The sequence below is a fragment of the Schistocerca nitens genome, chromosome 8 (genome assembly GCF_023898315.1).
Source record: "Schistocerca nitens isolate TAMUIC-IGC-003100 chromosome 8, iqSchNite1.1, whole genome shotgun sequence".
In the NCBI taxonomy this organism is placed as follows: domain Eukaryota; kingdom Metazoa; phylum Arthropoda; class Insecta; order Orthoptera; family Acrididae; genus Schistocerca; species Schistocerca nitens.
This window is the reverse complement of record NC_064621.1, coordinates 285,678,780-285,704,161: the sequence shown is the minus strand read 5'-3', so window position 1 is coordinate 285,704,161 and position 25,382 is coordinate 285,678,780. Positions and strand designations below refer to the sequence as shown.

The following is a 25,382-nucleotide window of genomic DNA, read 5'->3' as shown; positions in this document are numbered from 1 at the left end:
ATCAGTCATAGGTCTGCTGATTAACTGTGTTTCTCATGTTAATGTGAGGCAACATCTATTGTTTGTAAAGTTCTCAGCAAGAAGGCATTTAGAATAAGATATCATGTCTCTCTTTTGTAAATCAATACTAGTTTATGATTTTGTCAAATAATGATTGCAAAATTTGGATGCAGCTCATTTTCTCTGTTACTGATGAGATGCTGTGATTAATGGTTGTGCCATTAGTAGATTATAATAAGGTCCATAATTATTTACACCCTCACAATCCCCAGACACTTACTACTCCCAACAATTCTTGTGCCGAAAACATATTGGAGGTGATGAGATGGTTGCATGAATGATGGTCCCCATCACATGCAGAGCCACAGCAGACTGCCTCTGGCTCCTGCTGACCTCATTATTTCTCTCCCTTTGAGTTTTATTGTTGATGGTCCAACCAATGTCCATTAAGTTTTTAGTATCCTCACTTTTACTATTGTGACTTTCCTAGTTAAAAGCATTCTTCATTCTGTCACACTTGACACCCTTCTTAACTGGGTTGGTGTGCAGTCAGATATGGTAGGGTTTTTCTTGCCACGGATGAGCCCTGAGAGACCCCTTGTCTACACTAACCTACATACTTTTACTTCCCTTTAAGTTACTTCTCAGCTCTGCTATCAATGTAATCAGTGCAATTTTGACTCTTACATGCTTTCATAAAATGATCAACTTTGTGGTGGACATCACTAAATGCAAATGAATGCTGTTGACCAAGGGGCTGGTGACTTCACTGATTAGGTTCTTAACCACTAACAACCAATTTCAATACCAGTTACAACCATGACAGGAACCTTAAAAAATGATACATTATATGCAATTATACAAAAGAGTTAACTGACACATCAATATTCCTCACATGCACTGTCTCATGGGCTCTTCTAAATATGGATTTCTAGAACTTGAGAACAGTAAGGTGAAGACAGATATTGCCAGTATTAAACTTTATGCAACAGAGTACACTGAAATGTATAGACACTTAATTTCAAAACATTTAAGTTGTAACTCAAGCAACTCTACCGGTTTCAAGGTACTACACAAATGTTACATTACAGACATCATCAGCACAACCTATGCCTTAAATGCACCAGATTTACAAAGTATCAGACATACCAAGTTTCAATATATGAGCACATCTCACCCTTAAATCTCGTGCTTAAATCAGCTGACTCATGAGCTCCAGAAGACAACTCATTCTATACCAGTATATAACATAATTAATGTTGTCTTATAACAAGGGAAAGCATGTCTCACACTTCACAGTTATTCAACTTTTCAGCACTGATGGCATATAAAACAGTAAAAACACTGAAATTTACACAAAATACCTTTAAGGCACAGGTTGCCCTGATGAAGTTTGTAATGTAACATTTCTGCAGTGTCTTAAAACTGACAGATTTGTTCATGACACATTGTATCTGTTTCAAAATGTCACTTTGAATAGCTGGCCAGCAGTGCATATTTAAAAGAGTCCATGAAACAGTGCTCATGTGAGGAATGTTGATGTTTCAAGCAGCTCTTTTGAAAAGAATCTAGATCAAAGATGTTTGAATGATCTTGTCAGGGTTGTGATTGGCATCAAAATTAATTTAGATTGATAGATCAGTTTTAGTGTGATTATACATAATGTTAAAATATTCTTCAGTGGGAAATTCCACGTGGAAAAAGTCACATCCTACCTATGTGTACATTTTAGCAGAGATGGAGCTATTACTATTAGTTGGAGCTGTTTATAATTTGTTATGGGATGTCTCCAATACAGGATGTTCCAAAAAGAATGACCCAATTTTAAATAGAATTATTTATTAGGAAGAAAGGCTTAACTCCAACAAATTGCATACTAAATTACTCAGAAAAGACAGAAGTTATAACACCCCAATTACAGAAACCCTAATAAAGAACCCTTTGTTGTAAAAGAAGTAGGAAAATTAGTCATCCTGACAGTGACAGCAGCTACTGACAACAAAATTTACACTTGTGATAATTTGATCAACAGGAATGTCATGTGAATAATAACATGTATCATGATATGAGATTGAATGAAAGAATATGATAGGATACACAACAAAAACATCAAAGAAATAATTGCAAAATAATTAATAACAAAGTTTAAAGTCCATATGGTAAATTGGCCAAAGATAATATTTACCACAGAAGAGAGTTGTAGCTGCATCGAATAGAAGTTCGATGTGACTACAATGTAACACGAAAATGGAAATGTTAGCTTCATTTGCTATCTAGTTGCTCTCTAGTACTATTGCAATAGCGGCATTCATGTAACTGCTACTAGATTGTTTTAAGCTAATTGGAAGTTTGAAAGTTTTGCATTATAGACTGAATCATTATTCAGAAGTCATACTAAAGCATAGTCATCTTTATCGTTAGCAAGATAATGAGATATGGAGACTTGTGATGAAATTAAATCATGTGAGGTTTGTGATGGGACTTAGCCTTTGTGATACTGAATAAGCACGAACATTCAAGAATATTGAAAAAGGAAGATCGCCGACATAAAAACAATTATTAGTCTTGAGTAGGTAACAGACAAACGCAAACACGAAGAACATACGGCTACAAAGTCTTTCGCGACGTATTTCTTGAATAAAAATCAGCAGTGGCTGAACATAGCCTGCTTAACAAGCATAAGATTTTATTTGAAAAAACCAGAGCAATAGCCCATGCATCGAATTACTGGGACTCTGTGATCCGGGAAGCAGTCGAAATTAGACTTAGCGATAATAACTTTAACAAAGACAATGGCTATGCACTTAGCAACACTTGGAAGAGAGCACTGGATAAAGAAAAATCGCAGAGAAAAGCTTCCCACACTTTACCTCCTGATTCAATGGATGGTGCTGCAAGCAACGTGGGATAGAAACTACATCTATGGAAATAGAGGGCACCACTTCACTACACGCCATATCGCTGTTGCTATGATGTATCCCAACCAATCAGAAGCCATCCTTTGCATATAAAAGTGGGAGCCTCGCTAGTTCACGACAGTCAGTTTTAGCCCTGATGACAACCATGGAGGTAGTGGTCGAAAGCTTGGAGTTTTATCCTGAACTGACGCGGCATGTACACTGAGAGATTTTTATTCATGAAGAACATACAGTTGCACCGAGTTGTCAGAAGTTGTCGTCGATGACAGGATTACTGATGCAAATGGAAGCAATTCCTTGAGTGAGAAATTGGTGTGTGTGCTCAGCGTAGGGACAATTAATTACAAGGAACAATAAAATTGGATTCAAAATTTAATTCTTCATGTTGACTACATAATTGAATAGACATTATCATGTGTATTAGTGAAAATTAATTCACTATTAGACTATTGTTGTTGTTGTGGTCTTCAGTCCTGGGACTGGTTTGATGCAGCTCTCCATGCTACTGTATCCTGTGCAAGCTTCTTCATCTCCCAGTACCTACTGCAACCTACATCCTTCTGAATCTGCTCAGTGTATTCATCTCTTGGTCTCCCTCTACAATTTTTACCCTCCACGCTGCCCTCCAATACTAAATTGGTGATCCCTTGATGCCTCAGAACATGTCCTACCAACTGATCCCTTCTTCTAGTCAAGTTGTGCCACAAACTTCTCTTCTCCCCAATCCTATTCAATACCTCCTCATTATTTATGTGATCTACCCGTCTAATCTTCAGCATTCTTCTGTAGCACCACATTTCAAAAGCTTCTATTCTCTTCTTGTCCAAACTATTTATCGTCCACATTTCACTTCCATACATGGCTACACTCCATACAAATACTTTCAGAAACGACTTCCTGACACTTAAATCTATACTCAATGTTAACAAATTTCTCTTCTTCAGAAATTGCTCTTCCAAGTCCTTTGCTGTCTCAAGTGAAAAGTGAATTCATGCTTATTTAACAGTGAACAGTCATTGATTTGTCCCAAGATTATGACGCATTCTGAACATTGCTTAAGTAAATTTTATCTCTGGAATTACGTCATGTAGTTATTGAACACATGATCTAGCGACTTCTTGATGACAGTATAACAATTTATTAACTTAACATCCTCGCAATTCCATAATGTGGCCACGAATTGGGTGATGGATTGAAGATTCAAGACTTAATACTATTAATATTCAACATCCATTACCTAACTGGGCATAATAAAAAGAAGAAATACAATTAGCCAGCCCACACAAGCTGAAAGTCTGTCACGGACTCACAACAAAAGAAAACTGGTGGTCATCATTTCAGGTCAAGGGAATCATCGCGTCATCGAGTGGTGCAATTGCCATGTTTATCTGTGAAGTAGCAACAGCAGTTTACACATTCTGATGCACTGCTCTTTCAAAATATTGACATTAATCACAAAAGATGGTATCTGAAATATGACCAAACCATGTGAGGAGTTTGTGTGTTCTTACTAATTACAGGGTGGCGTTGTCGTGAGCGACGGGCGCTGTTCCATGTCATACTGACTGGGACAACCATCACCACTTAGTCTTGTCAACTCTAAGGAGACACTGATGCCACAAAGTTTATAACAATCCATCATAAATGTTCAATATGTCCCCCACTGGCTGCATGGACAACATCTAGCCAATAGCTGAATTCATCCCAAACTTGGCGTAAGGTGTCTTCTGTCACTGAAGCTACAGCAGCTGATATTCTGGTTTTTAGTTCATCAATGTCACAAGGTAAGGGAGGAATGCAAACACATTGTTTAACATCTCCCCACAGGAAGAAATCACATGGTGTTAAGTCAGGGGACCTAGGAGGCCAAGAGTGTAAAGCCTGGTCTCGTGGTCCTGTACCCCTATCCAATGTTGAGGCAAGTCAGCATTGAGGAAATTGTGCATGTTGTTGTGCCAGTGTGGTGGTGCTCCATCTTGCTGATAGAGGAAATTGTCAGAGTCAAGTTGTGGGAATAACCAGTTCCGCAGCATTGCAAGATATCATTGTCCTGTTATGGTTTCTTCCAAAAAAAAAGTAGGGTCCATAAGCCTTGCTTTGCAAAACAGCAGAAAACACATTAATTTTTGGTGAATCACGTTCATGTTCAATTGTTTCATGAGGGTTTTTGAGCCCCCATATACACACGTTAAACTGCAATCACTGATAGAGTACAAATAAATTCAATAACACAATACGCCTTCTGTTGCGCAGACGCCATATTGCGCAAGGCTGGCTGCATCCTCCAGGTCAGCCCTCGTAGTGACATCTAGTGGATTTTTGCTGAAACTCTAGACCATGCCTATCACATCTAGTGCTGTTTCAGTTACCTAGTGACATTTGTCTCAATATTATTACAAGTTAAAATTGGCTATAATAAAATATTATACAGGTCACTTTTCCACACATAAGTGGTTCCTAATGTGACGTGAATAATTTAAACTTTGATATTGTTTTACTGATCAGTTGCTGAAGAGAATGTTGTTGCATTAAATAAAGTAATGATAGGATGATTCTAGATAGGTGTGAATCTTGTGACCAGAGAATAGGATCCTTAAGTATTCCTGCAGCTGTATAGTATTCTGGGAGATTTCAATAAAGTTGAAAATTTTCACTCCCTATGTGTGTCCTTGAAACAGTTATGCCTGACAAGGTTAACAAAAAAATGATTTAAGCAAAGATTTGATTTGATTTGATTTGATCCCAGAGACCTCATTGTGTTATAACACATAGGTATAGGGCAAGTCACATTTAAATTAACTGCATACATAAACATATACATTTTTGAGCTATTCAGTTACATGCATACATAAGTATAAACATTTTTAAGATATACTGTTATATATATTAGACTTAGTTCATAGGTAGGCATCACTCTTGTAATATATTCACATACAGTCATCAGATAAAGATTACAGAGAATAATACCTGTAAACAATATTTACATTATGTTATCATATGTGCCGATAAGTCATAACAAGGAACCAACAGTTAGATCTGTTAAGTGAGGCAAATAAGTCAAGTGCAATTGAAATGGTAACACACATATTAAAGTACATCACACAAATTATTTTAGCTTAGTATTCATAAATTCCTTTCCAGAATAGAAGCAGTGTTTCTTTATCATTGATTTTATTTTGAATGCGAATCTTTTCTGCCGAGACTTTACATTTTCAGGTATCTCCTTGTGCATAAGAACTTCCTTGTGCCTTGCACTACTGTGCCATGTACGTAGCCATTGATCAACTATAAATATGCCATTGGAATGCTGAGCATTGTGGTGGTGCCGGCTGGAGTGGCCGTGTGGTTCTAGGCGCTACAGTCTGGAGCCGAGCGACCGCTACGGTCGCAGGTTCGAATCCTGCCTCTGGCATGGATGTATGTGATGTCCTTAGGTTAGTTAGGTTTAATTAGTTCTAAGTTCTAGGCGACTGATGACCTCAGAAGTTAAGTCGCATACTGCTCAGAGCCATTTGAACCATTGTGGTGGTAAACATCTTTATTCTTTGTAAACATGTGGAACTTTTCATGGATGAAACACACTGGATATAGATACAAGGTACTGGCAAGATATTGAGCTCCTTAAAGAAATGTCTAGTGGTGAAGGATAGGGGCACTTGTTTTATTGCCTTAATTATTAGTTTCTGCATAATAAATATCTTCTTGTGTGAGGAGCTCCAAAAAGGAAAGCAATGAGTAATTATTGAGTGCAACAATGCAAAGTAGGCATATTTTAGTGTTTCCATGTCACAGACATTACTTAGAATACTAAAAGTATAACAGAGACTGCTCATCCTGTTCAATAATTTATCTTCATGTGTGTCCAACTGTAGTGTGTCATCTGTCCTCACTACAAAGCATTTTGGGTTATTTCTCTATCCTGATATCTATCAGAGATGATATCTTTTGTGTTCAGTGAAAATCAATATAGATTATTTTAACTTTATTTATGATAAGTTTGGTTTTGTTTACCCATTTTACCAGATTACAGTTTTTGGTGTTGAGTTGATGAGGGCATTGATTAGAAACCAGTATGTTGGAGTCATCAGCAAATATTACTGTGGGACAATCCTGAATGCTTTGGAGCAGGTCATTGATAAATATGAGAAATAAAAGGGGACCAAGTGTGGAACCTTGGGGAATGCCTCATCTTACTACTTGCTCCATTGATTGAGCACTTTCAACATTTATGAGGTGATTACTACTTCCTGTACTCTGTCGGAAAGATGGACCTAAAGCAGTCAATTCCATAATGTAGTAGTTTCTCCAACAGTGATTCATGGCTGACTAAATCAAAAGCTTTTGTCAGATCAAGGAAGACATCTGCTGTGTGTGCGCACGTGTGTGTGTGTGTGTGTGTGTGTGTGTGTGTGTGTGTGTGTGTGTGTTTCTTTTTCATTGAGTGCACTGTAGATTTCATTTTAAATGAATATTGTGCTCCATTTATTGATCTCCCTTTCTGAAAGTCAAACTGGTGGAGACTCAGCATGCAATTACTTTCCAAGAAATTAATAACACAGTCATGTACTAATTTCTCAAGGACTTTTGATATGCTTGATAAGATGGAGACAGGTGCGTAGTTGTGTACATCATTCCTTTCACCTTTTTTAAACAGAGGAACAACTTTAGCTGCTTTAAAAATTCTAAGAAATTGACCTGACAATAAGGATTAGTTTATTATATTTGACAGTGGGTCACAAACAGGATGTCAGATTTGTTTTAAATGGGAATAAAATATACCAGGAATGTTTATGTGGTTTCTGCTTTGTAATATTGCATATTTCACTTGATGTGACTGGATCTAGAAAAAATGATTGTAGGAGTACCACTGATGTTGAGTGACAAATAAATGCAGGTATCTTGATTAAAGAAGAGAGTTTGTTGCCAATGTTAATGAAGTGAGTATTGAATATTTCACGTAACTGTTTAGTGTCAGTGATAACACCATCTTCATTTTTAATGCATGTTAATGAGTGTTATGCCTTTTTTGCCAACTGTTTTGTTTATCAGTTTCCACATATCTTTTGATTTATTACAAGTTAATGATGAACTGCCGATTATACATTTTCTTTGCTTCATGAATTGCCTTGTTTAGAACACTTTTATACTGTTTGAAATAGTCATGGAATAATTTGCTGTCTGCAGTTTTACTGTAGGCATATAGCAATCTCTTATTTCAGAAAGAGGTTTGTATTCCTGATTTAGCAATTTACTATTACACATTTTGGATGTCTATTGCTTAGCTACAACTTTGAAGGGGAATGCCACTTCATAGCGGTGTTGCAAGACACTCATAAATTCTTGAACCTTACTGTCAATATTGTTATCACAATAGACATCCTTCCAGTAAACTTTATGGAGCAGATGTGTGAGGTATGCTACATTGTTTTTGTTGCCAGTTGGTATTTCATTTGTGTGTTGGAAAGCTTCTGTCTGCTTATTTTCATCTTGTGTGGTCATACTCAGTACAAAGCAGTTGTGATATGATTTACCATTAGAGATACTGTCTAGTGTGTGAGCACGGCACATGTCAGTAGTAACAAAAAAAAACATATCTCAGAGTAGCTGGTATTAGTTGTTGTTGTAGGTTTGTTGTTTATATTTATTATGTTATAGCATTGCAAACATTTTGACTATCTTTTGGGAAGCAGTGGATTGTATTAAGAAATCCATATTAAAGTCTCCACAGAAAACTATATTGGGGTATTTTGAACTTTAGTGTTGTAGTAACATGTTGAGTTTGGAGGTGAAAATTGTTATGTCACCATCAGGTGGTCTGTAGATGCATATAACTAAAAAATTAAGAGATTTAATGTCTACAGCGACATGTTCAAAATACTTTTCACAATTCATATGCTGGGTTTTAATTAATGGAATACATTCTACATTATCTCTAGAAAATATTAGACAGACACCTCACTTTTTGTTAGTTCTAGAAAATTGATTAACCACCTGAAAGCCTGTAAAGTAAAAATAGGCAGCTTTACCATCTTAAACCCAATGCTCAGAAGTACAAAGCAAATCTATAATTCTTGTGAGGCTTTCTAAAATATTTGTAGTTCTGAACTTTTGTTCCTTAAGTTTTGCATATTCTGAAAGAAAATACAAAATTTTGATTTTTTTTCTATGAATGCACTGGTTTTGGTTGATGATTTTTCTGCTCTCAATTACTTGCCATGTTGTTTATGATATATGCTTGGCTGGTCAGTGGAGTTTCTATCCTGAAAAGTTTTTGTCATCAGAGTATTTTTGGAAGCCTAACATTATCTTAGTTGTAATAGGATATAAGATGGATCTTTTTAGTTTCTTAAAGTACTTACTGTGACACAAGCTGCTTTCCAAGACCATTCCAATGGAGTGTATAGTGTGGAATCTGGGACCCATCCACACTGATGTCTACAGTTGTGACATTTTTAAAATGTTTACATGCACTTGGCAAACGTTCATTAGCAGCATTAATTCCTTGTTTATGCAGGACTAGCATGGTAGGTTATTATGGAGTGGAATGTTCACAAAAAGAACGTTTGTAGCAGTCAGATGATGCAGCCACTTCTTTAATTCCCAGTAAGCTATGAGTGTTTCATGTTTATGTATATATCATTAGAGGCACCAACCATGGCTATGAATTGTTTGATGACAACTTAGCAATTTCTTCTGTGTGTATATGTGTACTTATTTCTGATAGGGAGGCCCCAGCCTTAATAAAACTCATGGATCTCACAGTTGGTGCTTCATTAATATGTGAGGCCATTCCATGTCCATTGCTATCAGCAAAAATCATAAGTGCCCCTAAACAATGAGAAGTCTTCGCTGTGGCATATGGTATCTGTTTAACTTTATTTATATGTGTCTTCAAGCGATCTGATTTTTCAGTAACTCATTGACACTAGTGAGTATTTTGTACTGCAGCATTTCTTGGTCATGTCCCTTCATTAGATTGTGGAGAAGTACTTTCATCACTGGCAACACTAAGCACATAATTTTGGTTTCTTAAAGGAATATTAGGCCTGTTGCTTGATATATTTCTGCGTGTATTACATTTCCATTCCATCACAAAGTTTCTGTCCACTTTCAATGATGGATCTACCTTTCCACATCAAAAGAGAAACTTTGCTTCACACTTGATACAGGTCATGCCACTTTTTTTTGTTTTTTTTTTTGTTTTTTGTTTTCTTGCACTTTCCACAAATACTACTGATAAAGCTTTTATTTTCATGACTCCAGGTGTCCATTACAAGATGTGATATACTGTCCACTTACTTCCTATGTTCACTTGGTTTGTTACACAAAGCATACAGTTTAACACCACTATCATTTCATTGCTTAAATAATACTCTTTTTTGTTTTAAATAGATGATGTCATCAATTAAAACATGCAATCTATGTTTGTTAATTTTTGGTATAAGTCATCACATTTGGCACATACCTGGTTTTCTGTTTGGAGTCAGTGCTTACACCACTACTGTGGTACACTGTCTTGCATTTGAAGCATGTAATACCCTTCATCACACTTTTTTTACACAAAGAAAAGTTTTCTCATGTTTCTTGCATGTATTCATAGTAAGAAGGACTGGCTCTGCTTCTCATGTTATTGATGGGTCTTACAGTTTTCTCCTTGCATTTTTCCGTCACTTTTGACACACAGCATGTAAGACACCCATTATCTCAGTAAATGATACAATTTTTTGCAAACATAACACTTTTTCTCAGTACTATTCATAATATTTAGTGAACTCCTGAACTTGCGATTGGCAAACAGCACCACCTTGGCTTGACATGTTACACCAAGATTACATGGCCTGGATAGGACTGTCTTCCACTTCATCCCACTGTTAGCAACAGTATCTGGCCCTGCATGACTGATATAAGTAATATGATCCTGCTCCATCAAAATATACTTGCTCTGAATAAGAAAACACGATGAACTTGCTACTTTACTATAAACATATGAGTAGATGGAAAATAAATGGTTCCCCGATTATAGGATCATCTCTCCCCCCCCCCCCCCCCCCTATCCATTTCATATTGCTGAAATTAAATAGATATCACACCAATTTTGTGTTTGTTTTCTTACAGATGCTTTTCGGCTTCATGAGGAGGATGAGTGAAATTGAAAATGACACAGAGCTTGCCAAGCCTTTAGTTGACAGAAAATCAATTTTAGAAGATGACAAACTTGCAAGTGAGTAAAATGCAAAATGTTTCAAAAAGTGACAGATTTTTTTATTACATTGTTATTAACACTTTTTCTGTGAGGCAAAAAATGCATGACAATACCACCTTCTTAAACTTTTTTTCACCACAGCTGAACATTGAATGCTGCTTTCTGTTCTGTCCTTAGGTCCTTGTAACTTCTGTCATTGTCATATATTTCACGCAAATTGCCTCATTGTTGTGCATTTAAGTTGGTCATCAAGTACTTGGTCTGATCATGTTTATTACATCTATGTGTTTACAAACAACATTAGGCCCTACTAGAGTGTCTTTCTGGATGTTAATATATAAAAGCCTTAGAATCAATAGTCTAGCTAATAATTAGAATCAGGCAGTAACGTTTTCTTCCATTTAGAATTGTTGCACAATGTTACATTAATCTCACTGCACAAGGAAAGTTACTTGGTACTGCCCAAGATAAAATAAATCTGAAGCACCAAAATGAAAATGTTCTCTATGTCTCCTTTCCTCTTTCATACCTACTAAGAGGCACTCACTGGGCACTATTTATAAGTTTCTTTGCATTATTGTACACGTACTGTGGGGAATTTCTTACCTGTATGGTAAAATGGAAGCTTAGGCTCACTTTCTGAAAACTTATTCTCTACCTTAGAGAATCCAACCTTGAGTCTTGTTTCTTTAAGACCATGTACACATTGTTTTCTCAGCTTTCAAATTTCTGGCCTTCTCTGAATTTTAACGTAACATGCTGGTTCAACTGGTACCCGTTTGACATGATAATTAAATCAAGACCCTAAGCTGTTGACAGGCGTTGATATACATCAACAGGAGCAGTTGAAAATGTGTGCCCCAACTGGGACTTGAACCCGGGATCTCCTGCTTACATGGCAGATGCTCTATCCATCTGAGCCACTGAGGCACAGAGGATAGGGTGACTACAGGGATTTATCCCTTGCATGCTCTCCGTGAGACTCACTTTCCCAACTTAATGTCCACACACTACATTCCTAGTGCCCCTGTCCACTACACTCTTTACTCACCGCAGACAATCTTACTGAGTCGCATAAGAGTTTGGGCAATCCAGCACAGAAGAAGGTCAATGACCAGTTAGCCTTAACTATATGAAGATAGTATCAGTTCTTTTGGTGATACATAGTGAAGTGACAGTTGTCTATATAAATACTAAAAATATTGATTTCTTAATAAAATCATGTAAATGTAGGGAGTCCAAATATAATAAGTGATTTATAATGTTTTATTACTATAGTATTAAGGCTATCTCTCTCTCTCATTATACAAGTTTTCTATTTTTGGAATTTAATTCATGCTAAGGAATTAATTTTCTTTTTACAGAGGCAATACAGCATGCTAAACTAGCAGTGTGTGAACCTGAGCTCCAGATAGTGCAGCTCTACCAGAATAACAATCCATTTGAGGTCGTTCACACACCATGTATGCGGATTGAAAGATGTGGAGGGTGTTGCAGACACAGCCTGCTCAGCTGTCAACCAACAAACAGTGAAATAGTAAATTTTCAGGTGAAAAAGAAAAAAGTTCCTTCTGGTTATGTTAACTGAATTATAATTGTCCGTAATGAGATAATGGTAAATAAAAAAGACCAAAAATTGACACAGATGCATCTTTAACATAAACTATAAATTTCTGTTAAATGTCACAAAAATGTAGAAAAGGAAAATACATGGCCCAGAACGTAAAATTTTTAATGCATTGTTTTTTCAAGTGAATTGACCTGCTTTTTAACTGAGACAATTAGTAACAAAAAAGACTTTTAATGAAAAATTCACAAATAGCTAAAGCTGCTGGAGGGTAATGAAATGGGACCCGTTTAATATTCCGCCTTTGTCAACAAGTACAAATCAAGTGACCAGAGGTTTGTCATCTCCGCCCATCTCACTTAGAATAAAACTGAAAGAATTTAGTATGGGACATTGGTAGAACTTGTTCAAAATTTGTGAAAAATTAAAAAGAATGTCAAGACTTAAGATTATAACTTATCTATACAAATTAATGGAAAAACACACACACACACACACACACACACACACACACACACACACACACAGATGTGATACAATCTACAGCAAATGAAAGCTTGGACTGAATCTTACTTGCTTACAGTTTGTACAAAAAAAAATCATATCACAGCTGAAGTTGCCAAGTAAGTAACAACAAATTCTGAAATGCAGTATTGCTCCACTGCAACATACAGAATACTTGTTTGATTTTTTCTGAAATTTAATCACAAACAAGTGGCAAAGAAATAAAACAATTGTTGTATTCTGAGCATGCTGCATAGCTCTTGTCCCACAAAGAGTTTGTTTTACAGCAAACATGTAATCACTGACAAATAAAAATCTATATAAATATTCTATCATTACAGGTCTACATTACAGAATTCAGAGGTGGAAAATTTTTACAGCAGCACCGTAAAGAAGTTGTTGCTGTGGAACGGCACCTTAAATGCAAGTGCAGCTGTATAATTAAAGAGAAGGTATGAATAAAATAAAATCCAATTCATACTGTTATTTGAAATCTGTAAAATAAGTGACTTTAAGGGACTGTAATCTGTCTTGATATAAATATACACTGAAGTGCCAAAGAAACTGGTATAGGCAAGCGTATTCAAATACAAATATATATAAACAGGCAGAATATGGTGCTGTGGTCAGCACCACCTATATAAGACAACAAGTGTCTGGTGTAGTTGTTAGATCATTTACTGTTGTTACAATGGCAGGTTATCAAGATTTAAGGGAGTTTGAACATGCTTTTATAGTCAGCATGTGAGTGATGGGACACAGCATCTCTGAGGTAGCTCTGAAGCAGGGATTTTCCCTTATGACCATTTCACAAGTGTATCATGAATATCAGGAATCTGGTAAAACATCAAATCTCCAACATCGCAGCATCCAGGAAAAAATCCTGCAAGAACAGACAAACGATGACTGAAGGGAATCATTCAGCATGACAGAAGTGCAACTCTTCTGCAAATTGCTGCAGATTTCAATTCTGGGCCATCAGCAAGTGGCAGTAAGTGAACCATTCAACAAAACATCATCAATATGGACTTTTGGAGCTGAAGGCCCACTCGTGTACCCTTGATGACTGCATGACACAAAGCTTTGCATCTTGCCTGGGCCTGTCAACACTGACATAGAAGTGTTGATGACTGGAAACATGTTGTCTGCTCATAGGAGTCTCACTTCAAATTGTGTTGAGTAGCTGGACGTGTATGTGTATGGAGACAACCACATGAATGCATGTCAGCAAGGGACTGTTCAAGCTGGTGGAGGCTCTGTAACGGTGTGGGGCATGTGCAGTTGGAGTGATATGGGACCCCTGATATGTCTAGATATGATTCTGACAGGTGACATGTATGTAAGCATATTTTCTGATCACCTGCATCCATTCATGTCCATTGGGCATTCTGATGGCCTTGAGCAATTCCAGCGGGACAATGCAACAGCTCACACATCCAGAATTGCTACAGAGTGGCTGTGGGATGCTTTTCTGAGTTTAAACATTTCCACTGGACCCCAAACTCCAGAGACATGAACATTATTGAGCATATCTGAGATGTCTTGCAACATGCTGTTCAGAAGAGATTCCACCCCTTGCACTCTTATGGTTTTATGGACTGCCCTGTATGATTCATGGCATCTATTTTCTCCAGCACTTCTTCAGACATTACATGAGTCCTTGCCACATTGTGTTGTGGCAGTTCTGCATGCTTACTGGGGCCTACATGATATTAGGCAGGTGCATCAGTTTCTTTGGCCCTTCAGTGTAGCTCCAGTATGGGATGAAAAGAAATGAGTGGAGATAATTAGGTAGAGAGAGATAGAGAGAGAGAGAGGGGGGGGGAGAAAGAGAGAGAGAGAGAGAGAGAGAGAGATAGATAGATAGATAGATAGATAGATAGATAGATAGATAGAGAGAGAGAGAGAGAGAGAGAGAGAGAGAGAGAGAGAGAGAGAAGTATGGTACAATATAAAGGGCGAGATATGTTGTGATGGGTAGTGTTTTCCTTCTGTTGGCAGGATAACACTCTTGAATCTGCTCAAGTTTTGCTTAAGTTACATTAATAGAAACAAAATTATTCAAAGGTACTCTCCTAATTTCATTATATTATTTTAACTTTTGCAGAAAGAAAATGTTTGGAGCCCATTTTCAACTGTAGCATTAATTGTGACAATTGTGTATAAAATAAAAAACTCCACATTTAATGTTCATTATAGTTTTTTTTGTGAAGAGTAAGTTGTGGTCTTTCCTGGCAGAACACAACTACTGCCATACAGGAGGATTAAGAATCACTATCTGGTAGGACAGTGGTGCAAAGCATGTGGTAATTTATGTGAATTCTATTCATGGGTGTTTTTTCCACTTGTTATGTCAGTTAACAATTCTGTATAGTGTTCATGTCTTTAGTGGAAAATAAAAATTACCTAGGCATGTCTGCATGTGTGTTGGCACACTTTTAAACTTTGTGAAACTGTCTGTATGTGTTCCTTGTGACATGACGTGGTTGAGAGAATTGGGACTTAACTGCTCACTCTTCACTTTCCAAACAGACTATATTACCTTTGCATGTTTGTAATGGCCTGTCTTTTGTTAACTAAAGTTGATGTAACAAATATTCATTGTATTTTCTGTGCTTCTAGGACTGCAGCAAATTACAGAAATATGTACCCAATGAATGTGCCTGTGCATGCCAAAATACAGATGAAGAAAAGAAATGTAAAAGTCAGCAGAATATCGAAGTGTGGGATTCACATGAATGCTCCTGCAAATGTAGAAATACTAGAGAATGTTCCACAGGATTATTCTTTGACCCTGACTTCTGCAGGTAATGCACCACTTATTTATTTATTTATTTATTTATTTCTTGTTCCGTAGATCCAGTTAGTGAGTCAATCACAAGGATATGGAACGTGTCAAATTGTACAGGTTTCAATTTAAACTTACAATAAATACAAGGGCAATTCAATGGCAAATTGTACATATTTTAAGTAAGACATACTATAAATACAGTAACAGATACAATGTCAGCTAGATAACATAACAACCATTTAACAGAAAAAGGAGTTTCAAATAAAGGTTAAAGATAAGAGCACAAAGTTAAATCAGATATTAGGCCTACAAGAGTAAATACATGTACAGCCAATCTGTTGTTACAAAAAGTGTGCTAATGACCAAATGCACAATAAAATCAATTGAACTACTTATAGACACAATAAGTTTAGTGATGGTATACATTTTCTTTCAGATATTCATCCACAGTATAATAAGATTTCTCTGTCAGGTAATCTTTGAGAACTTGTTTAAATTTTGGCAGTTCTGTATGAACACATTTGATATGTAGTGGTAGAGCATTGAACAGCTTAATGCTGGAGTAGTAAACTCCTTTTTGTACCAGAGTGAGATGTTTCATTTCGAAATGTAGATTGTCTTTGTTTCTGGTGTTATAACCATGGAATTTACTGTTGTCTTGGTAGATGGAATAATTTTTGCACACAAAGGTCAGCAAGGAAAAAATATACTGTGAGGCAGTTGTTAGGATACCTATCTTCTGAAACAAGTGCCTGCAAGAGTGTCTCTGATGGACCCCACACATTATTCTGATTGCTTTTTTTTGGATGGTGAAAACTTTTTTTGCAAGTGGTTGGTTCCCCCAGAATATGATAGCATATGACATCAATGAGTGGAAGTAGCCAAAGTAGGCAACCTTAATAGTGTCAACTTCAGCCACTGAAGAAATTACCCGTAATGCAAATGTTGCCGAGCTAAGTTTTTTACATAGATGAAGAATGTGAACTGACCAATTACATTTACTGTCTATGTAAGCACCCAGGAATTTTGTATCTTCAACTTTCTGTATTGGTTGATCTCTACATTTTATCTTAATTTCATCGGGATTACTTTGTGATGTATGGAACCTCATAGAATGAGTTTTATCTGCATTGAGTGAGAGACCATTTGAGGAGAACCAATTTAAGATGTCATTAAAAACAGTATTTGTAGTTTATTCAAGATCATGATCAATCAAATCGTCAATTAGAATTGTGGTATCATCGGCAAACAGGGTAAATTTGCTGTTTGTCTCAGAACAAAGAGGAAGATCATTAATAAAGATGAGGAAAAGCAGTGGGCCCAAAACGGAGCCTTGAGGCACACCACATGTTATCGTGCCCCATTCAGACGAGGCAGGTTCTCCAGAAGAGCCATTTAGCATTACAGTCTGCTTCCGATCCTGTAGATATGATTGTAGCCACAAGCCAACAGTACCACCTAAACCATAGTATTCTGCCTTTTTCCAAAGAATTTGGTGGTTTACACAGTCAAAGGCTTTCGTAAGATCACAAAAAATACCCACTGGAGACATTTTTTTGTTAATGGCTTCCAAAACTTGGTTGCTGAAAGAGAATATTTCCTGTTCAGTACAAAGACCGGCACGAAAACCAAACTGATTTTTGCTTAAGATACTGTGGAAGTTGAGATTGTCTACAATCCTCCTGAGCATGAGTTTTTCTAGAATTTTCGAGAAGGTAGTTAATAGGGATATTGGGCGATAGTTTGTAACAATGCTTCTATCACCTTTTTTAAAGAGAGGAATCACTACAGCCAACTTAAGTCTGTCAGGGACAATCCCATCTTGTAGGGATGCACTGTATATGTTGCATAAGATGGGACTAACAAATTTATAACAGTGTTTCAGTATTTTACTAGAAATATTGTCCACACCAGCAGAATTTTTATTTTTTAATGATCTAATTACTCTTATGACTTCGCTTACAGTAACTGGAGGTAAGGATAACTGTGGGATTCTGTTGCTAATTGCTTTCTGTAGGAGGGACAATGATTCTTCCATAGAACCATTACAGCCTGTCTTCTCTGCTGCTCTCAAAAAGTGGTTATTAAATATTTCTGCAACCAACTCAGGTTTCTTTATGATACTGTCCCCTGTTTTAATCTCTACCTGAGACATGTTCCCTGTTGTCCTGCCAGTTTCCCTCTTTATTACATTCCATATAGTTTTAATTTTATTTTCTGAGCTTTCAATTTCTGATTTTATGCACATACTTTTAGATTTATTTATAACCTTCTTGAGAATGCTACAGTAAAGTTTGTAGTGTTGTCGTTTCTTTGGATCATTACAAGTCCTGAGAGAACTGTATAACAACAATTACACTAAAGTCAGCTTTTATTGGAAGTGTGACTGCAGGGTGGACAGAGAAACTTCAGCCTCGGTGAATTTGTTTCGCAGTCCATAGCTTCCTTTTCAGAAAATTTAATATGCCTTTAATTTCGTCTCTGGATTAAGATTTATATGGAATAAAATATTCTCTTTTATTCTGATTGTCTCTGATCACATATTAGTTGTAGACAACAAATAAAAGTCACTTACCTTACCTACCTTTATTTTCAATAAGCCACCAGCCTCAGACTTAGCAACCTCTGTTACCTCACAGGTCTCATTCACATCTACATAAAAAAAAATATCAACTAGTCCAAATAATATACAGTCATCACCTGATTTACATACATCAACAACACTATTTTCCACCTATGAGAAGAAATCATTAGTACATACTACACCAAAATTCTCACTACTCTCACATTCTGGTTTGTGATTAGCACTTAAAACACCATAATTAAACATAGTATCCCAAAATGTTTCGTCAAAATATATATGAGAAATCTGATATTTCTTCTGTTCAATTTCAGATAAATGTGCCATATCAAAAACACTGTTATTACTATCTAATTGCAAGTGTAACTTATGGGTCCTGTGCTTGTTATGTTTCCTCATCCCAAAACTGTGGACCTTCATTGAGGCAAAGTGCCATTTCCTGAGTAGTTACTTCTATGATTGTTTCTTCTATTAAAATGCCAGTGGTTATTCCCATTATTCCTATCCTATTGCTGTTCAGAATTTCTTCCTCTATTGACACTTTGATCCTGATGGAAGTTACCATTACCTCTGTTTCTGTGATTAGCAATCTTTCTGGTAATCTCCTTTCAAGTGGATCAATCAAGGTCACTTTGTCAAATGGTTGGTCAATATGTGCTAATTTTTTAAGGTGGTTCTTAAAAAACTCTTTCAAAGTGTCATCCCTATTCCTGTAATTAGGACATTCAAAAATTCAGATTTTTTATTCTCCCCTGTTCTACTTTCAACCAAAATTTGTTTAAAAAACTTTTCTCAAAACTCTGATATGTTTCCCACTGACTTAAATTTAAATTTACCCATGACAGAGCTTTGCCCTCAAGAACTCTTTTAATAAATTTAATTTTTTGATTGTCTTTCACGCCTGACACAAAGCTGTCTCTGCAGTGGTGCAGAAAATCCACTGGATGTAAATTATCTGATGGAAAACTTTTAATAGGAGTGTTGGGCTATGTAATACCATTGTTTGCACTCAGATTTTGGTTAATACGAACTTCCTGAACTGCTGAAATTTTTGACCTAAAACAGTTACATTAGTTTGCATATTGTTTTCTACATTTAAGATTTTTTGGTTTAAACTGGTGACATTTTGTTGGGTTGTAGCTCCCGAGTCACACAATTTTTCCGCAACAGCCTTCTGTTCAACTCTGATGTCATCAACACTCTCTCACTGTTTCACTGACTCAGCAATGAACTCATTTTCTAAAACAACAAATTTAGTTTCTAAAACATCAACTCTTTTATTCACACATTTTAACCCCTCTGACAACCCATTTTTTAACTCTTAAACTTGATTACTAAGTTGACATATCTGATCTTGTGCTCTGTCCATTTTGCTATTGTTTTCAGTTCTTATTTCAGTTAACTAATCATTAACTGCACTAAATTTGCTATTGTTATCTCTCTTGATTTCCTATAATTTTGCCAAAATTAACTGCAAAATATCAGTCTTTCCTGTTTCTTTGCTGACTACAGTTTCACTCAGCTCAAACATTTCCTGACTGTTTCCTGCAGCTTTCATTTCTACTTCACTTTTGCTTTCATCCCTATTCATTTTGTTGACAACCACATGAGTCTACAAACAAATTAATTTCAGAGATAGTTTGTACTTATCTTTCCTTTTTGATGTCCCTGCTTATAGTTATAAAGTGCTCTTCACTTTCATTCAATCCAATCCATCATTAATGGTAGTACATTATCACTGTTGGTATAAAGATCCTTTCTTAGACAGCCTTCAGTGATGCTCCATGTGATCGAAAATTGATTCATCCAAACAGTTAAAAAATCAACAAAATAGAACAATTTCTGCAACCAACAAAACCTCATTATTAGTCAGTTAATCACAGATGATGCCCTCACATGTAATCTCACCCCTCCTTCCATTTTTGCAGCTATTGTCCACATTAAACTAAGTCTTTTACAAAAATTTGAGAGGACAAAGATTACAAAATAAACTTTCTAGTTTACTTAGCTTGTCATGTTGACTTGGCTCCAGTTGTACTTGTTTAGGCATCTGATTCTTGAAGCTGAAATTCTCACATTTCTGGTCCTCACAGTATAACTGAACTAAATAAATTAGAAGATTGTTGTTGCGGAATTTTTGTTTTTACATAAATATATTTTGTCACATTTTAGTATGCCACTCAGTCTTGTGATTTTCCGTGTTAACAAAGCCTAAATTACATTGTTCACACAAAAATACAAAAAAATACATCTGATCACATCAGAGGCATACTTATGACTCTCACACACTGCAGAAATAGCAATACTGCGAAGGGTGTACAATTTTTCTTAAGAGGAAATGAATTTCTACTAGTTTCTGTTACATTATTACTTTTAATTATTATTTCATAAGCGAATCCAGAAATAAACATAGTAACCAGAACAGTATTGTGTAATTAATAATAGAAATTTTAAGTGTGTCAAAAAAATTTTAATTGTACATTCATAACAAATACTTACTGATTAAAACATCAAGACTACAAAAGTTTACATAAAATTTAGCTCTAACTATAATACACTGTGTATAAAATTATATGAAAGTTTTCAGAAAAGCAACTGAGCTAATACTGACCTTTCCAAAAACTCCAAAAATAATATTGGTATCGACAACTACTGTTAAGAAAATGTCATGGTAGAGGTGGATGTCCTGTTATACTTAATAACTTTAGAATGATTGGCTTCTTCCTCCAATTTAGAATCTGTTCCTGCACAAGCCTCACTCAATCAGCTCTCACAATTACTTTCTACTTCAGTAACCCTTTGGTCAAATTTTGTTAAATTTTCAGTCACAAACCCCAGCTCTTTCTTCATACTACCAATACTCCCTTTTATTTCACCCAATTTTGAATTTAATTCTCCTTTCAGTTCATCCGTATTTGTAATTACTAATCACAGCTACTACTATTTCTGTGGTATTATCCAGACCACCATTTTGTTCTGTTTAATTTTACCAAACAGCAAGTAGCCATTGACAGGTTCTTGCTTGACATTAGAAGGTTGTATCAATTCATAGCTACTTTCAATATTAATTACATTTTTACCATTAGTGGGTGAAGCATTTGCAATTTATTTCTAAATTGTACTATTGGTTTGACTGTCATCAGAACTTATTTCATTACCTACCTCAGTATCGTTTAAAATTTCTGACTTAATGAGAAAACTAGGTACAACCAATATACTATTGTACCAATATCCTTCATCATGAACAACAATTTGGTTATCACTGACACTTTTTTCCTTATCAGACATTTTTATAGAGTTAAACTGAACACTGATTAAATTACTGAAATAGTTTTTAAATACATTTACCAGATGAGTTTAGTGATGCCACCACTAGATTCATTTGTACTGTCCGGTATCATCTGTTGTGCCACATGTTACAGCACACCAAACACAGGATTTGTCCAGTTTTCAAGATGATTGCCCTTTCAGACGCTCCAGTATTTAACATTCCTTCTTCTGTAGACCGTTCTGGTTATTCATAATTCCCATGGTCCTCTTCTGTTGTTCTGCCTCACAATCCAGTTGCAGTTACCGTCCAAAACTGTCACGTAGTTCCAGCCACTGTTCATTCTACTCAGTCATATTCTTGTTCTCTACATGAGTGTACACTCCACTAACACTCACCTGAATGTTTCATAAGTTCCCATATAAAGTGCCTTAGCAAAGTGTTTCTTACACAATAACTCATCAATGTTAACGTCCACTAATATTCCACTTTGTTACATTATGTTTTCAGCACTCGCTTGTTCATAAACACTATTTCAGTTTTTGTATTCCTCCTTACTCATCTAAAGAAACATATGTAAATACCACTAGTGTCACTTTCCATTAAAATTCACTTCTGCACACTGTTCGCAGTACTCGCGAGTCCACGAACAAACACTCTATCAAGTCTAATATTGTTCCTCGAATGGGTCACCAGAGGGGGACCTACCTGTAGATTAATGTTGCCTCTTGGTAGTTGTGACACTGGTGCTTTAGCTAAAAACATTTGTGACAGGACTGTATCTCTTAATAAATAAGAAGTCCAGTAGTTCTTTTAAATGTTCACACAGAATCATTTCACATATTTATTTATGGAATTTGATTCCTATCAACCAGGCCCCATTACAGGTCAAAAATGTTTGTGCAGGTCTCTCTGTTCTCATATATGATGTATAACTTTAAATTATATTCCACTAAAAGAATAAGAATCATGAATTAATAGGTGCAAAAAGTAATGTCTCCTGTAGCAGATCAAGAAATTGTCTACAAGCAAACGCAATGATGATAATAGTTCATTAAGGTACAGTGGCATGTTTACAAACGTTACTTGAGAAGTCTATCGCTGATTGTAATAGTCACTGCTCATATTGTTGAATAAGCCTGAGGCCTGTTCAAACAACAACAGTGGAACACACAGTGTAGAGAACACTGAAATTCTGGAGCAAGTTACATACTGACCAAGATTTAACTCCAAGAAGAACTAGAAGCATAATGACAGAATTGCATGCATTTTATCCTTATACTGTTGCGTGCTAGAATTTTATGTGATTTTGGTTATTTGATTATTATTTGAAATTTCCCTGGGTCAAATTATTCCTTTTTAAATAGATGTAATAATTACTGCCAGACTTTGTTTATCAGATTATCTGTGTGAGCAGTAGCTATTAAAATATACAGAACCAAGTTATACTTATACTATGGGAGTTACTGACTATTAGGTATGGCATCGATAGTGATTATTAAAATTTGAATATTAAATGTCATGCAGTTCTTAATTATGGCAATTACATATTTGTTATTGATGTCACTGGGTTCAGAAAATTTAGCCCATCAATATTGTGTTAAAATATTCCAGAAATTTATAGTGGTTTTGCCACAATACCAGCTGAAAGTTTGGGCTAGTTGAAATCTTTAGTAATTACATCTCCTGAATTAATTAGGTTTGAGATAAAATAAACATGTCTTTGAACTGAGCAAAACTTGGTCTACAGTTCATAGATAATAAACTTTTCTGAATCTATTTATTAGCTCACTAGATTTTTATGGATGCTGTCTAGAACAAAAACTTTTGAAACATATATTTACCAGCAAAACTTTTTAATACAAAATGTTCATTAATACAAAATGTTCACAACAGTGAACTGCATAATCTGAACTAATAGGTTCCAAAGGGGAAAGTAATTTACATTAGTTTGTAAATTCATATACTGTGTGGTCAGATAATGGAATCCATCATCAAAATTTTTCGGAAGAATAACAACAAGAAAAGAAAAATAACTAGTATTGATCCCAGCTATTGTAATTAGGACTATAAAAGACAAGGTAGGATGGTGGGGGCCAAACTGCTTTGTCACATGGTGAACAGCATTCCTCTCAACAAAACAATCTCTCCAGCAATCTCAAGACAAGACAGCTAATAAAAAACACATTGGTCAGAAATGTTAGTGTTCCAAAAAAAGTGACATTTAATGCCTATATCAATGTACTGCAGCCACTTCTTTGGATTTTTAATTAATTTTTTTTAAATTTTTGCAGCTGCCAACTATCAACGCAAACACTTGGAGACAAGTTTCCTGTTTCAAGTGTCATAACCAAAAATCATTCCAGTGTAATTAAAAGGCCTATGGGAACTGTTGAAATACGCACAAATTAACAGTACCAAAGAGACAAATCCTCATTTACAGCTCAGACCGCCTGTATTAAATTGTTTTCTTCTGATTTGAATGAATAATATCTGTGATAAACTTAGAATGCACTTACTGAAGAGGAAAATGCTGAATTGTGACATTAATAAATTGTAATTTACATACTGAAAGGTCAAATTTAACAACTTTTTAAACTGAAATTCATCTGTACTTAATGTATAATTATGTAAGATGTGAATTATTCACAAAAACATGTAATGTAATCCCATATGTACTTATTTTGTAAATACTTGTTAATATATTAAATTGGTGAGTATTATAACATTGAACAAAAAAAATTTTCCAGATGTAGGTGATGACTGTGGAATAAAGTTTTACTACACCTTTGTCCTACATAATACTAGTACTCAATATAAAATTCCTTCATTCCACTGTAACTTTGCATGTTCTGTCTAGAATCTGCAATGGCAAGTCAAAACTTCTTTGCAAGCACTGTCAATGTTTATTCACTGAAAATTTAAATACAAAACATTTAAAAATTGAAAATAATACAATAAGTTATTTGATAGTTGCATTTTTGCATGCATATTGATTTCTTGTCAATGCATAAGAATAAATATCAGTTTTTAAAAATTCCAAATTATTGGGAAATCACTTGGATTAAAAACAGCTGTGGAGGTAACCGGGGCTAGCCGTTACAGGGTGCATTCTGTTACGTGTAAAGTTTGAATTAACCACTTGTAACAGCAGTCTTTGATTTCACAAGATGGTAGCACCTCATAGTAAAGTTCTCGCACTGATTGCTGAAGGGAAAGGTGTCAGTATTAAAGACCATGAGAGGAACTGTTGTTTCTATGTTTTTAATTTTTTCTTCTCTGAATATTTTGTTACACTTATTGTGAACTAAAAAGAGATGTTAAGTGAAATGCATGTTACTATCAAAAGGGTAGACGGTCTATTGAAAGATCTCTCACAAAACCCAAAGCAAATTCAGTTATCTGTATTGAAGTAATATCTGAAAAAATTGCACAGATCCCCATCAGAGCTTGGGAAGTTTACAGACACATGCAACTTGTTTTAAATGTACCCTATGAATACAGTATCAATGACCTGTGGTTAAAAATTTGTCAGGGTGTGAAATGGGGT

The 25,382-nt window shown here is 35.6% G+C and overlaps 1 protein-coding gene across 1 annotated transcript in view; it reads left to right on the top strand.

Annotated features, from left to right (window-relative positions):
- Positions 1–24,495, top strand: part of LOC126198423 (uncharacterized) — a 60,196-nt gene extending 35,701 nt beyond the window's left edge. The window contains exons 2-6 of the mRNA XM_049934727.1: positions 11,034–11,139; positions 12,486–12,670; positions 13,534–13,644; positions 15,815–15,999; positions 24,127–24,495. Of these exons, the coding sequence (XP_049790684.1) occupies positions 11,034–11,139; positions 12,486–12,670; positions 13,534–13,644; positions 15,815–15,999; positions 24,127–24,244 (705 nt within the window). The 3' untranslated portion in view covers positions 24,245–24,495. The remainder of the gene's footprint in view (positions 1–11,033; positions 11,140–12,485; positions 12,671–13,533; positions 13,645–15,814; positions 16,000–24,126) is intronic.
- The last annotated feature ends 887 nt before the right edge of the window (positions 24,496–25,382 follow it).